The following is a 15231-nucleotide window of genomic DNA, read 5'->3' as shown; positions in this document are numbered from 1 at the left end:
CAGTGCAGGTTTCTGTATCTGCAGTGGATTTAATTGGCATCCTAGTTTACCGAAGGTTTTTTTCTCACCGCTTGGTGATAAGGTTAGGGGGGTTGTCTGTTTGTCTTTGGGTGTATGATAGTGGCATATTCAGGCTACATCAGAGTTGTTTTCCCCCCCCTGATATTAACCAGAGACAGTAAACAGCCTGTGTGTGTGGTTTGAATACCAATGATGACCTTTCCTCTCCGTGAGATGTGTGTTGGTGGAGACGATGCCTGAAGTATGTGTCATGTTGCTAACGTGTGTACGTGTGTTTTGCCTCTGTGGGTCTGTGTGTGTGTGTGTGTGCCTGCTGGCTTGCCTGTGGTCCTTCTCCCCCTCTACAGGGAGGTCACTTTGACCTGGCTGACAGGATGTTCCACAGTGTGCGTGAGGCCTGGCTCTCTGCCTCCAAACACAACATGGCTGACGTCAAGGAGCTCATCCCTGAGTTCTTTTACCTGCCAGAGTTCATGCTCAACTCTAACAACTTTGACCTAGGTACGTCTGTCTGTCTGCCTGTCTGCCTGTCTGTCTCTCCTCCCTCTCAACTAACGACTTTGACCTAGGTACGTCTGTCTGCCTGTCTGTTTCTTCTCTCTCTCAACTAACGACTTTGACGTCTGTCTGTCTGTCTGTCTCTGTCTGTCTGTCTGTCTGTCTGTCTGTCTGTCTGTCTGTCTGTCTGTCCTCTCAACTAACAACTTTGGCCTACTGTCGGTATACAGTGCATTCGGAAAGTATTCAGACCCCTTGACTTTTTCCAAATTTTGTTACGTTACAGCATCATTCTAAAATGGATTAAATGTTTTTTTCCCCCTCATCAGTCTACACACAATACCCCATAATGACATCACAATAACCCATAATGACATCACAATAACCCATAATGACATCACAATACCCCATAATGACATCACAATACCCCATAATGACAAAGCAAAACAGGTTTTTAGAAAATGTTGCACATTTTAAAAAAATGACATTTACGTAAGTATTCAGACCCTTTACTCAGTACTTTGTTGAAGAACCTTTGGCAGCGATTACAGACTTGATTCTTCTTGGGTATGACGCTACAAGCTTGGCACACCTGTATTTGGGGAGTTTCTCCCATTCCTCTCTGCAGATCCTCTCAAGCTCTGTCAGGTTGGATGGGGAGCGTTGCTGCACAGCTATTTTCAGGTCTCTCCAGAGATGTTCGATGGGGTTCAAATCCGGGATCTGGCTGGGCCACTCAAGGACATTCAGACTTGTTCCAAAGCCACTCCTGCGTTGTCTTGGCTGTGTGCTTAGGGTCATGGTCCTGTTGGAAGGTGAACCTTCGCCCCAGTCTGAAGTCCTGAGTGCTCTGGAGCAGGTTTTCATCAAGGATCTTTGCTCCGTTCATCTTTCCCTCGATCTTTCCCTCGATCCTGACTAGTCTCCCAGTCCCTGCTGCTGAAAAACATCTCCACAGCATGATGCTGCCACCACCATGCTTCACCGTAGGGATGGTGTCAGGTTTCCTCCAGACGTGACGCTTGACATTTGGCCAAAGAGTTCAATCTTGGTTTCATCAGACCAGAGAATCTTGTTTCTCATGGTCTGAGAGTCTTTAGGTGTGTTTTTGGCAAACTCGAAGCGGGCTGTCATGTGCCTTTTACTGAGGAGTGGCTTGCGTCTGGCCACTGTAGCATAAAGGCCTGATTGGTGGAGTGCTGCAGAGATGGTTGTCCTTCTGGAAGGTTCTCCCGTCTCCACAGAGGAATTCTGGAGCTCTGTCAGAGTGACCATCAGGTTCTTGGTCACCTCCCTGACCAAGGCCCTTCACAGATTGCTCAGTTTGGCCGAGTGGCCAGCTCTAGAAAGAGTCTTGGTGGTTGCAAACTTCTTCCATTTAAGAATGATGGAGGCCATTGTGTTCTTGGGGACCTTAAATGCTGCAGAAATGTTTTGGTTCCCTTCCCCAGATCTGATCCTTCGACACAATCCTGTCTCGGAGCTCTATGTAGAATTCCTTTGACCTCATGTCTTGGTGTTTGCTCTGACATGTACTGTCAACTGTGGGACCTTATATAGACAGGTGTGTGCTTTTCCAAATCATATCCAATCAATTAAATTTACCACAGGTGAACTCCAATCAAGTTGTGGAAACATCTCAAGGATGATCAATGGAAACAGGATGCACCTGAGCTCAATTTTGAGTCTCATAGCAAAGGCTCTGAAAACTTACAGTTGAAGTTGAAAGTTTACATACACTTAGGTTGGAGTCATTAAAACTCGTTTTTCAACCACTCCACAAATTTCTTGTTAACAAACTATAGTTTTGGCAAGTCGGTTAGGACATCTACTTTGTGCATGACACAAGTAATATTTCCAACAATTGTTTACAGACAGATTATTTCACTTATAATTCACTGTATCACAATTTCAGTGGGTCAGAAGTTTACATACACTAAGTTGACTGTGCCTTTAAACAGCTTGGAAAATTTCAGAAAATGATGTCATGGCTTTAAAAGGTTTTGATAGGCTAATTGACATCATTTGAGTCAATTGGAGGTGTAGTTGTGGATGTATTTCAAGGCCTACCTTCAAACTCAGTGCCTCTTTGCTTGACATCATGGGAAAATCAAAATAAATCAGCCAAGACATCAGAAAAACAATTGTAGACCTCCACAAGTCTGGTTCAGCAATTTCCATACGCCTGATGGTACCACGTTCATCTGTACAAACAATAGTACTCAAGTATAAACACCATGTGACCACGCAGCCGTCATACCGCTCAGGAAGGAGACGCGTTCTGTCTCCTAGAGATGAACATACTTTGGTGCTAAAAGTGCAAATCAATCCCAGAACAATAGCAAAGGACCTTGTGAAGATGCTGGAGGAAACAGGTACAAAAGTATCTATATCCACAGTAAAACGAGTCCTATATCGACATAACCTGAAAGGCCGCTCAGCAAGGAAGAAGCCACTGCTCCAAATTTGCCATAAAAAAGCCAGACTACGGTTTGCAACTGCACATGGGGACAAAGATGGTACTTTTTGGAAAAATGTCCTCTGGTCTGATGAAACTGTTTGACCATAATGACCATCATTATGTTTGGAAGAAAAGGGGGGAGGCTTGCAAGCCAAAGAACACCATCCCAACTGTGAAGCACAGGGGTGGCAGCATCATGTTGTGGGGGTGCTTTGCTGCGGGAGGGACTGGTGCACTTCACAAAATAGATGGCAGCATGAGGTAGGAAAATTATGTGGATATATTAAAGCAACATCTCAAGACATCAGTCAGGAAGTTAAAGTTTGGTTGCAAATGGGTCTTCCAAATGGACAATGACCCCAAGCATACTTCCAAAGTTGTGGCAAAATGGCTTAAGGACAACAAAGTCAAGGTATTGGAGTGGCCATCACAAAGCCCTGACCTCAATCCTATAGAAAATGTGTGGGCAGAACTGAAAAAGCGCATGGAGCATGGAGGCCTACAAACCTGACTCAGTTACACCAGCTCTGTCAGGAGGAATGGGCCAACATTCACCCAACTTATTGTGGGAAGCTTGTGGAAGGCTACCCGAAATGTTTGACCCAAGTTAAACAATTTAAAGGCAATGCTACCAAATACTAATTGAGTGTATGTAAACTTCTGACCCACTGGGAATGTGATGAAAGAAATTAAAGCCGAAATAAATCATTCTCTCTACTATTATTCTGACATTTCACATTCTTAATATAACGTGGTGATCCTAACTGACCTAAAACAGGAAATTTATACAAGAATTAAATGTCAGGATTTGTGAAACTGAGTTTAAATGTATTTGGCTAAGGTGTATGTAAACTTCCGACTTCAACTGTATGTAATTGAGGTGTTTCTGTTTTTTGTTTTGAATACATTTGCAAAAATTTCTAAAAATCTGTTTTCGCTTTGTCATTATGGGGTATTCCGTGTAGATTGATGAAAAAATTGATTTAATCCATTTTAGAATAAGGCTGTAACATAACAAAATGTCAAGGAGTCTGAATACTTTGCACTGTACGTCAGTCAGTCAGTCTCCTCTCCTCTCTCTCAACTCCATCAACTCTGACCTCGATACATCAGGACTCTAGCTCTGTTCTCTGCTATCTCTCGCTCAACTCTGACCTAGATACATCAGGACTCTAGCTCTGTTCTCTGCTATCTCTCTCTAAACTCTGACCTAGATACATCAGGACTCTAGCTCTGTTCTTTGCTATCTCTCTCTAAACTCTGACCTAGGTACACCAGGACTCTAGTTCTGTTCTCTGCTATCTCTCTTGTTTTTGTTTCTCTTTCTGTATGTCTCTTTCTGTTTCTCCTTCTCCTCTCTCTAGATACATCAGGACTCTAGTTCTGGTCTCTGCTATCTCTCTCTAAACTCTGACCTAGATACATCAGGACTCTAGCTCTGTTCTCTGCTATCTCTCTCTCTCTAAACTCTGACCTAGATACATCAGGACTCTAGTTCTGGTCTCTTTCTGTTTCTCCATCTCCTCTCTCGTAATGGATCTTGCTAACGCTGTAATAGCAACACGTTTCGAAAATTGTAAATAAGAGTTGCCTTGATGTGTGGTGTGGTTGATGTTTTAACAGGTGCCAAACAGAACGGTATTCGACTAGGAGACGTCCTTCTGCCTCCATGGGCCAAGGGAGACCCCCGGGAGTTCATCAGAGTCCATCGACAGGTGGGTAACAATCTACTGTATAGGTGTGTCTCTGGAGGTAAGACAACTATTTATACAGTGTACGCCAACATAGTCTGACGATGCCATCCCTCCAAGTCTCGTTCATTACTCAAACAAACATGAGGAAACCTGGAAATGTAGGCTTAGCTCCAACCTACTGTGCGTACGTGTGTCCGTCTCTAGGCTCTGGAGTGTGACTATGTATCGTCTCACCTCCATGAGTGGATCGACCTGATCTTTGGCTTCAAGCAGCAGGGTCCTCCGGCGGTGGAGGCGGTCAACGTTTTCCACCACCTGTTCTACGAAGGCCAGGTGGACATCTACAACATCAACGACCCCCTCAAGGAGACCGCCACCATCGGGTTCATCAACAACTTCGGACAAATCCCCAAACAGGTATCATATTAACATATAGCAATATACCAATATAAGACAGGTATCATATTAACATATAACAATATACCAATATAAGACAGGTATCATATTAACATATAACAATATACCAATATAAGACAGGTATTATATTAACATATAGCAATATACCAATATAAGACAGGTATTATATTAACATATAACAATATACAGAGCAGGTGAGTGAGGGCTGGTAGGGGATGTGAAGAGGGGACAGAGAGCAGGTGAGTGAGGGCTGGTAGGGGACGTGAAGAGGGGACAGAGAGCAGGTGAGTGAGGGCTGGTAGGGGATGTGAAGAGGGGACAGAGAGCAGGTGAGTGAGGGCTGGTAGGGGATGTGAAGAGGGGACAGAGAGCAGGTGAGTGAGGGCTGGTAGGGGATGTGAAGAGGGGACAGAGAGCAGGTGAGTGAGGGCTGGTAGGGGATGTGAAGAGGGGACAGCAGGTGAGTGAGGGCTGGTAGGGGATGTGAAGAGGGGACAGAGAGCAGGGGAGTGAGGGCTGGTAGGGGATGTGAAGAGGGGACAGAGAGCAGGGGAGTGAGGGCTGGTAGGGGATGTGAAGAGGAGACAGAGAGCAGGTGAGTGAGGGCTGGTAGGGGATGTGAAGAGGGGACAGAGAGCAGGTGAGTGAGGGCTGGTAGGGGATGTGAAGAGGGGACAGAGAGCAGGTGAGTGAGGGCTGGTAGGGGATGTGAAGAGGGGACAGAGAGCAGGTGAGTGAGGGCTGGTAGGGGATGTGAAGAGGGGACAGAGACCAGGTGAGTGAGGGCTGGTAGGGGATGTGAAGAGGGGACAGAGAGCAGGTGAGTGAGGGCTGGTAGGGGATGTGAAGAGGGGACAGAGAGCAGGTGAGTGAGGGCTGGTAGGGGATGTGAAGAGGGGACAGAGAGCAGGGGAGTGAGGGCTGGTAGGGGACGTGAAGAGGGGACAGAGAGCAGGTGAGTGAGGGCTGGTAGGGGATGTGAAGGGGGGACAGAGAGCAGGTGAGTGAGGGCTGGTAGGGGATGTGAAGATGGGACAGAGAGCAGGTGAGTGAGGGCTGGTAGGGGACGTGAAGATGGGACAGAGAGCAGGTGAGTGAGGGCTGGTAGGGGATGATTACAGCTGCCACGGGTGATATGTGCAGGAAAGTGAAGTGGATATCATTAGACCTGCTCATACAAGAGACTGGTGGCTGTTGCTTCAATTCAACTGAATTTATAAACAAAACAGACTTTATAAACATTTAATAAAACGGGCGCCAGCAGGTTCTTTAGATCGGTAGGGCTGAAAAAGTTGGTAGTATAATATGAAATGGTATCATGGTATGAAATGGTATGATATGAAATGGTATCATAGGAAATGGTATCATGGTATGAAATGGTATGATATGAAATGGTATGATATGAAATGGTATCATGGTATGAAATGGTATGATATGAAATGGTATCATATGAAATGGTATGATATGAAATGGTATGATATGAAATGGTATGATATGAAATGGTATCATATGAAATGGTATCATATGAAATGGTACTACGGTATAAAAAAAATGTTGGGCTCATAAGTATCATGACATTGTTATACCGTGACATTTCAGTGGTACCGGTATTCTGTGACATTTCAGTGGTACCGGTATTCTGTGACATTTCAGTGGTAACGGTATTCTGTCACATTTCAGTGGTACCGGTATTCTGTGACATTTCAGTGGTACCGGTATTCTGTGACATTTCAGTGGTACCGGTATTCTGTGACATTTCAGTGGTACCGGTATTCTGAGACATTACAGTGGTTACCGGTATTCTGTGACATTACAGTGGTTACCGGTATTCTGTGACATTACAGTGGTTACCGGTATTCTGCCACATTACAGTGGTTACCGGTATTCTGCCACATTACAGTGGTTACCGGTATTCTGCCACATTACAGTGGTTACCGGTATTCTGCCACATTACAGTGGTTACCGGTATTCTGTGACATTAGTGGTTACCGGTATTCTGCCACATTACAGTGGTTACCGGTATTCTGTGACATTAGTGGTTACCGGTATTCTGCCACATTTCAGTGGTTACCGGTATTCTGTGACATTTCAGTGGTACCGGTATTCTGTCACTGTCACGTCCTGGCCAGTATAAGGGTTAATTAGTATTGTAGTTTGGTCAGGACGTGGCAGAGGGTATTTGTTTTATGTGGTTCAGGGTGGTGTGTTTGTTAAAAGGGTGTTTGAATAAGTATTCCGGGGTTTTTGGGCACTGTTTGGTTTTCATGTATTTCTATGTTTAGTCTAGTGTGTGTGGTTCTATGTTGAGTTAATTGGGGTTGGACTTCCAATTGAAGGCAGCTGTTTGGTGTTGCCTTTGATTGGAAGTCCTATATTAGTTGGGTGTATTTTGTGGGAGATTGTTCTGTGTTTAGCCTTGTGCCTTACCAGACTGGTTTTTGTTGATCGTGTTTCTGTTTTGTTATTTTGGTGTTCATTTTGATAGTTAATAAAAGTCAAGATGAGCCTGCACATACCTGCTGCGTTTTGGTCCTCCTTCACCGACGACAACCGTGACAGTCACATTTCAGTGGTTACCGGTATTCTGTGACATTACAGTGGTACCGGTATTCTGTGACATTTCAGTGGTACCGGTATTCTGTCACATTTCAGTGGTACCGGTATTCTGTCACATTTCAGTGGTAACGGTATTCTGTCACATTTCAGTGGTACCGGTATTCTGTGACATTTCAGTGGTACCGGTATTCTGTCACATTTCAGTGGTACCGGTATTCTGTGACATTTCAGTGGTAACGGTATTCTGTCACATTTCAGTGGTTACCGGTATTCTGTCACATTTCAGTGGTAACGGTATTCTGTCACATTTCAGTGGTTACCGGTATTCTGTCACATTTCAGTGGTAACGGTATTCTGCCACATTACAGTGGTACCGGTATTCTGCCACATTTCAGTGGTAACGGTATTCTGTCACATTTCAGTGGTTACCGGTATTCTGCCACATTTCAGTGGTAACGGTATTCTGTCACATTTCAGTGGTTACCGGTATTCTGTCACATTTTTGTAACTTGAAATAGGCTAAAACATTATTATTATTTTTTTAACAATACAGTATGTATTCTTACCTCTATTTTTTATCCTGAAAATAAACAATGGGGTCAGAAGAGACGGTACTGATTGGTGCTGATTAGAGGTCGACCGATTGGTGCTGATTAGAGGTCGACCGATTGGTGCTGATTAGAGGTCGACCGATTGGTGCTGATTAGAGGTCGACCGATTGGTGCTGATTAGAGGTCGACCGATTGGTGCTGATTAGAGGTCGACCGATTGGTGCTGATTAGAGGTCGACCGATTGGTGCTGATTAGAGGTCGACCGATTGGTGCTGATTAGAGGTCGACCGATTGGTGCTGCTTAGAGGTCGACCGATTGGTGCTGCTTAGAGGTCGACCGATTGGTGCTGCTTAGAGGTCGACCGATTGGTGCTGCTTAGAGGTCGACCGATTGGTGCTGCTTTAGAGGTCGACCGATTGGTACTGCTTTAGAGGTCGACCGATTGGTGCTGATTAGAGGTCGACCGATTGGTACTGCTTTAGAGATCGACCGATTGGTACTGCTTTAGAGATCGACCGATTGGTACTGCATTAGAGGTCGACCGATTGGTACTGGTTTAGAGGTCGACCGATTGGTACTGATTAGAGGTCGACCGATTGGTACTGGTTTAGAGGTCGACCGATTGGTACTGATGCTTCACAAAGAATGTATTCAACAGAGGAAGTGAGTTATTTTGAATTGAATGAATCTGATCTCAACTCATGTTTTTTTTATCTGTCTCTTCCTAGTTGTTTAAGAAGCCCCACCCTCCGAAACGAGTACGTAGCAAGTCTAACGGGGAGATGGCTGGGGGAATGCCCGTCTCTCTCTCCTCAACCACCGACAAGATCTTCTTCCATCACCTGGACAACCTCAGACCCTCACTAGCCCCCGTCAAAGGTAGGACAGCCCTGCACAGGTACACACACACACACACACACACACATATATATATATATATACACACACACACGTATGTGTGTATACATAGATACATATACAGTGGGGGGGAAAGTATTTGATCCCCTGCTGATTTTGTACGTTTGCCCACTGACAAAGAAATGATCAGTCTATCATTTTAATCGTAGGTTTATTTGAACAGTGAGAGACAGAATAACAACAAAAATATCCAGAAAAACGCATGTCAAAAATTGTATAAATTGATTTACATTTTAATGAGGGAAATAAGTATTTGACCCCCCTGTCTCCCAGGTGTCTTTTATACAGGTAACGAGCTGAGATTAGGAGCACACTCTTAAAGGGAGTGAGCCTAACCGCAGCTTGTTACCTGTAAAAAAGACACCTGTCCACAGAAGCAATCAATCAATCAGATTCCAAACTCTCCACCATGGCCAAGACCAAAGAGCTCTCCAAGGATGTCAGGGACAAGATTGTAGACCTACACAAGGCTGGAATGGGCTATAAGACCATCGCCAAGCAGCTTGGGGAGAAGGTGACAACAGTTGGTGCGATTATTCGCAAATGGAAGAAACACAAAAGAACTGTCAATATCCCTCGGCCTGGTGCTCCATGCAAGATCTCACCTCGTGGAGTTGCAATGATCATGAGAACGGTGAGGAATCAGCCCAGAACTACACGGGAGGATCTTGTCAATGATCCCAAGGCAGCTGGGACCATAGTCACCAAGAAAACAATTGGTAACACACTACACCTTGAAGGACTGAAATCCTGCAGCGCCCGCAAGGTCCCCCTGCTCAAGAAAGCACATATACATGCCCGTCTGAAGTTTGCCAATGAACATCTGAATGATTCAGAGGACAACTGGGTGAAAGTGTTGTGGTCAGATGAGACCAAAATGGAGCTCTTTGACATCAACTCGCCGTGTTTGGAGGAGGAGGAATGCTGCCTATGACCCCAAGAACACCATCCCCACCATCAAACATGGAGGTGGAAACATTATGCTTTGGGGGTGTTTTTCTGCTAAGGGGACAAAAATAAATAAAATGCAAATTAATTACTTAAAAATCATACAATCTGATTTTCTGCATTTTTGTTTTAGATATCCGTCTCTCACAGTTGAAGTGTACCTATGATAAAAATTACAGACCTCTACATGCTTTGTAAGTAGGAAAACCTGCAACATCGGCAGTGTATCAAATACTTGTTCTCCCCACTGTATATATACACACACACACACAAAGCAGCTGGCTAAATAATGTTCTGTATCAGCTGGCTTGAGCAGCTTGGCAATAGAAAGGAGAGGTGCCTTTGGGACCCATGATTGTCCACGTGACCGTTTGAATGTTTTATTCATTGAGCAATGTAATGTGATTTGTGGATTCAAATAAAGTATTGAAGGAGAGGAGAGGGTTTCAGACACATAGTGTGTACTGATTAGGGTTGGGAATAGGTGTGTGTGTGTTTCAGAGCTGAAGGAGCCTGTGGGCCAGATAGTGTGTACTGATTAGGGTTGGGAATAGGTGTGTGTGTGTGTGTAACTGTGTGTGTGTGTGTGTGTTTCAGAGCTGAAGGAGCCTGTGGGCCAGATAGTGTGTACTGATTAGGGTTGGGAATAGGTGTGTGTGTGTGTGTGTGTAACTGTGTGTGTGTGTGTTTCAGAGCTGAAGGAGCCTGTGGGCCAGATAGTGTGTACTGATTAGGGTTGGGAATAGGTGTGTGTGTAACTGTGTGTGTGTGTGTGTGTGTGTGTTTCAGAGCTGAAGGAGCCTGTGGGCCAGATAGTGTGTACTGAGAAGGGCATTCTTGCTGTGGAGCAGAATAAGGTCCTCCAACCTCCTGTCTGGAACAAGACCTTTGCCTGGGGTTACGCAGACCTCTCCTGCAGACTGGCCAACTATGAGTCAGACAAGGTAAACACACACTCACAGACCTCTCCTGCAGACTGGCCAACTAGAAGTCTTAACAAGGTCAGTTAGAGACTGCTGTCTCTGGGTCTCTGTGCCAGGCTGTTTGTCTGTCTCTGGGTCTCGGTGTGGGGCAGTGCAGACATGACCGTGCATGTTAATCAAGTCATGTTGCAGTCATGGAATTCATTCTAGAATTCATTCTATTTCTGTGGTGTTGTTTTGACAATGTCTATGGCTCTATCTCAGTTCGTCTTTCCTTGATTCCTCTCCTCCTCAAAACCCAATCGGAGGAGGTCAGAGGAGAGTAACCTTGGACCTTCTCCTCTAATACAGTTGAGAAGGAGACAAGGAGAGAATGCAACGAATGGAGGAAATACTTAACCTTGCCTACAGACTAAATCCTGTGGGGCAGCAGTGCCCCCTGGTGTTAAGGCAGCATTACCCTTCCCTAACCTGCTCCCCTGACTAACCAATCCCCTTTCTCCTTCCCCCTGACTAACCAACCCCCTCTCCTTCCCCCTGACTAACCAATCCCCTCTCTCCTTCCCTCTGACTAACCAATCCCCTCTCTCCTTCCCTCTGACTAACCAATCCCCTCTCTCCTTCCCTCTGACTAACCAATCCCCTCTCTCCTTCCCTCTGACTAACCAATTCCCTCTCTCCTTCCCTCTGACTAACCAATCCCCTCTCTCCTTCCCGCTGGCTAACCAATCCCCTCTCTCCTTCCCCCTGACTAACCAATCCCCTCTCTCCTTCCCGCTGGCTAACCAATCCCCTCTCTCCTCTAGGCGGTGGTGGTGTATGAGTGTCTGTCAGAATGGGGTCAGATCCTGTGCGCCATCTGCCCCAACCCCAAGCTGGTCATCACTGGGGGAACCAGCACTGCCATCTGTGTCTGGGAGACGGGCGCATCCAAGGAGAGGGCCAAGACCCTCACACTCAAACAGGTAACCAGACCCTCACACTCAAACAGGTAACCAGACCCTCACACTCAAACAGGTAACCAGACTCTCTAGACACTCAAACAGGTAACCAGACTCTCTAGACACTCAAACAGGTAACCAGACAATTTTTTATTTTACCAGGTAAGTTGATGGAGAACACATTCTCACTTACAGCGACGACCTGGGGAATAGTAGGGATGAATGAGCCAATTGTAAGCTGGGGATGATTAGGTATCCATGATGGTAAGAGGGCCAGATTGGGAATTTATCCAGGACACCGGGGTTAACACCCCTACTCTTACGATAAGTACCATGGGATCTTTAGTGACCACAGAGAGTCAGGACACCCGTTTAACGTCCCATCCAAAAGACGGCACACTACACAGGGTAATGTCCCCTTTCACTGCCCTGGGGCATTGGGATATTGTCTTTCGGATGGGACATTAAACGAGTGTCCTGACTCTCTGTGGACACTAAAGATCCCATAATGACAAAGCAAAAAAAACATTTTCGCAAATTTATAAAAAATAAAAACAGATACCTTATTTACATAAGTATTCAGACCCTTTGCTATGAGACTCAAAATTGTGCTCAGGTGCATCCTGTTTCCATTGATCATCCTTGAGATGTTTCTACAACTTGATTGGAGTTCACCTGTGGTAAATTCAATTAATTGGATATGATTTAGAAAGGCACACACCTGTCTATATAAGGTCCCACAGTTCACAGTGCATGTCAGAGCAAAAACCAAGCCATGAGGTTGAAGGAATTCTACATAGAGCTCCAAGACAGGATTGTGTCGAGGCACAGATCTGGGGAAGGGTACCAAAACATTTCTGCACCATTGAAGGTCCCCAAGAACACAGTGGCCTCCATCTCTGCAGCACTCCACCAATCAGGCCTTTATGGTAGAGTGGCCAGATGGAAGCCACTCCTCAGTAAAAGGCACATGACAGCCCGCTTGGAGTTTTCCAAAAGACACCTAAAGACTCTCAGACCATGAGAAACAAGATTCTCTGGTCTGATGAAACCAAGATTGAACTATTTGGCCTGAACGCCAAGCGTCACGTCTGGAGGAAACCTGACACTATCCCTACGGTGAAGCATGGTGGTGGCAGCATCATGTTGTGGGGATGTTTTTCAGCGGCAGGGACTGGGAGACTAGTCAATATCGAGGGCAAGATTAACAGAGCAAAGTACAGAGAGATCCTTGATGAAAACCTCCAGAGCGCTCAGAACCTCAGCCTTGGGCGAAGGTTCACCTTCCAACAGGACAACGACCCTAAAGACACAGCCAAGACAACGCAGGAGTGGCTTCGGGAAAAGTCTCTGAATGTCCTTGAGTGGCCCAGCAAGAGCCCGAACTTCAGACCTGAAAATAGCTGTGCAGCGACGCTCCCTATCCAACCTGACAGAGCTTGAGAGGATCTGCAGAGAGGAATGGGAGAAACTCCCCAAATACAGGTGTGCCAAGCTTGTAGCGTCATACCCAAGAAGACTGGAGGCTGTAATCGCTGCCAAAAGGTGCTTCAACAAAGTACTGAGTAAAAGGTCTAAATACTTTTGTAAATGTGATATTTCTTTTTTTATATATAGATGTGCAAACCCGGTTTTTGTTTTGGCATCATGGGGTATTGTGTGTAGATTGAAGAAAAAAAATGTTTTCAAACATTTTAGAATAAGGCTGTAACGTAACAAAATGTGGAAAAAGTCAAGGGGTCTGAATGCTTTCCGAATGCAGTGTAAAATCCATCTACTTCCCAACAAACACACAGACACCATTAGATAGTATCTCTGCCACTCTTTAACTTGTATGTAATGTGTGTCTGTGCCTGTATGTAACATGTCTGTAACCCTCTCCTCTCCCCTGCTAGGCATTGCTGGGCCATACAGACACAGTAACCTGCCTGACAGCCTCATCAGCGTACCACATCCTGGTGTCTGGCTCTAGAGACAGGACTTGCATCATTTGGGACCTCAACAAACTGTCCTTCGTCACACAGCTCAGAGGACACAGGGCCCCCGTCTCTGCCCTTTGCATCAACGAACTCACGGTGGGTGGTGTATACACACTCAGGGTGATGTTTGTTTCCCCCAAACCTACTGATGTTACAAGGGTGATTCAGAAATTAGAGAGATGTATTTCTAGTTAAGGATACTGTAGTTATCACGTTTCACATTGGATTTATTATTAACTACAAAAATATATTTATTTCCAACTATAAACCAACTCTAGCTCTGGTCCAACTATAAACCATCTCTAGCTCTGGTCCAACTCTAGCTCTGGTCCAACTATAAACCAACTCTAGCTCTGGTACAACTATAAACCAACTCTAGCTCTGGTCCATCTCTAGCTCTGCCGTTAGTGTGTTTGGACCATGATAGTTCATTGGTGATGTGGACACCAAGGAACTTGAAACTCTCGACCCAGGACAGTCGTCCAAGCAGTGATGCAGCCAGTCAAGATGCTCTCGATGTTCGCAGCTGTAGAAAGTTTTTGAGGAGCCGAGGGCTCCTATGGGGGAGAGGCACTGCCGTGTCATTTTCACGACTGCCTTGGTGTGTGTGGATCATGTTAAGTCCTTAGTGATGGGGACGCCAAGGAACTTTAACCTTTCGACCCGCTTCACAACAGCCCTTTTGATGTGGATGAGGGCGTACTCTCCCGTCTTTCTCCTGTAGTCCACAATCAGCTCCTTGTTCTTACTGATGCTGACGGAGAGGTTGTTGTCCTGGCACCACACTGCTAAGTCTCTGACCTCCTCCCTGTAGGCTGACTCATCACGGTCGGAGATTAGTTCTACCACTGTTGTCGTCAGCAAACTTGATGATGGTGTTGGAGTCGTGTGTGGCCATGCAGTCGTGGGTGAACAGGGAGTACAGTAGGGGACTAGGCACACACCCCTGAGGGGCTCCCGTGTTGAGGGTCAGCGGAGGGGTTGTTGTCCTCCCTCACCACCTGGGGGCGGCCCGTCAGGAAGTCCAGGATCCAGTTGCAGAGGGAGGGGTTCAGTCCCGAGGTCCCTAGCTTGGTGATGAGCTTGAAGGGCACTATGGTGTTGAACGCTGAGCTATAGTCTATGACCAGCATTCTCACAGGGCAGTGTGAAGTGCAATAGAGATTGCATCATCTGTGGATTTGTTGGGGCGGTATGTGAATTGGAGTGGGTCTAGGGTCTCTGGGATGATGGTGTTGATGTGTGTCATGACCAGCCTTTCAAAGCATTTCAATATTAAAAACGTGAGTACTATAGGGCGATGTCGTCATTTAGGCAGGTTA

General features: G+C 45.8%; 1 protein-coding gene across 1 annotated transcript in view; it reads left to right on the top strand.

The window, feature by feature from the left end:
- LOC115199678 (WD repeat and FYVE domain-containing protein 3) overlaps positions 1-15231 on the top strand; it is a 99761-nt gene that overhangs the window by 77392 nt on the left and 7138 nt on the right. Inside the window, exons 40-46 of the mRNA XM_029761984.1 lie at positions 369-522; positions 4604-4695; positions 4879-5091; positions 8929-9079; positions 10856-11010; positions 11796-11954; positions 13826-14005. Coding sequence (XP_029617844.1) covers positions 369-522; positions 4604-4695; positions 4879-5091; positions 8929-9079; positions 10856-11010; positions 11796-11954; positions 13826-14005 — 1104 coding nt within the window. The remainder of the gene's footprint in view (positions 1-368; positions 523-4603; positions 4696-4878; positions 5092-8928; positions 9080-10855; positions 11011-11795; positions 11955-13825; positions 14006-15231) is intronic.

Source organism: Salmo trutta, chromosome 9 (assembly GCF_901001165.1).
Source record: "Salmo trutta chromosome 9, fSalTru1.1, whole genome shotgun sequence".
NCBI classification, from domain to species: domain Eukaryota; kingdom Metazoa; phylum Chordata; class Actinopteri; order Salmoniformes; family Salmonidae; genus Salmo; species Salmo trutta.
This window is presented reverse-complemented; position numbering and strand designations above follow the sequence as displayed.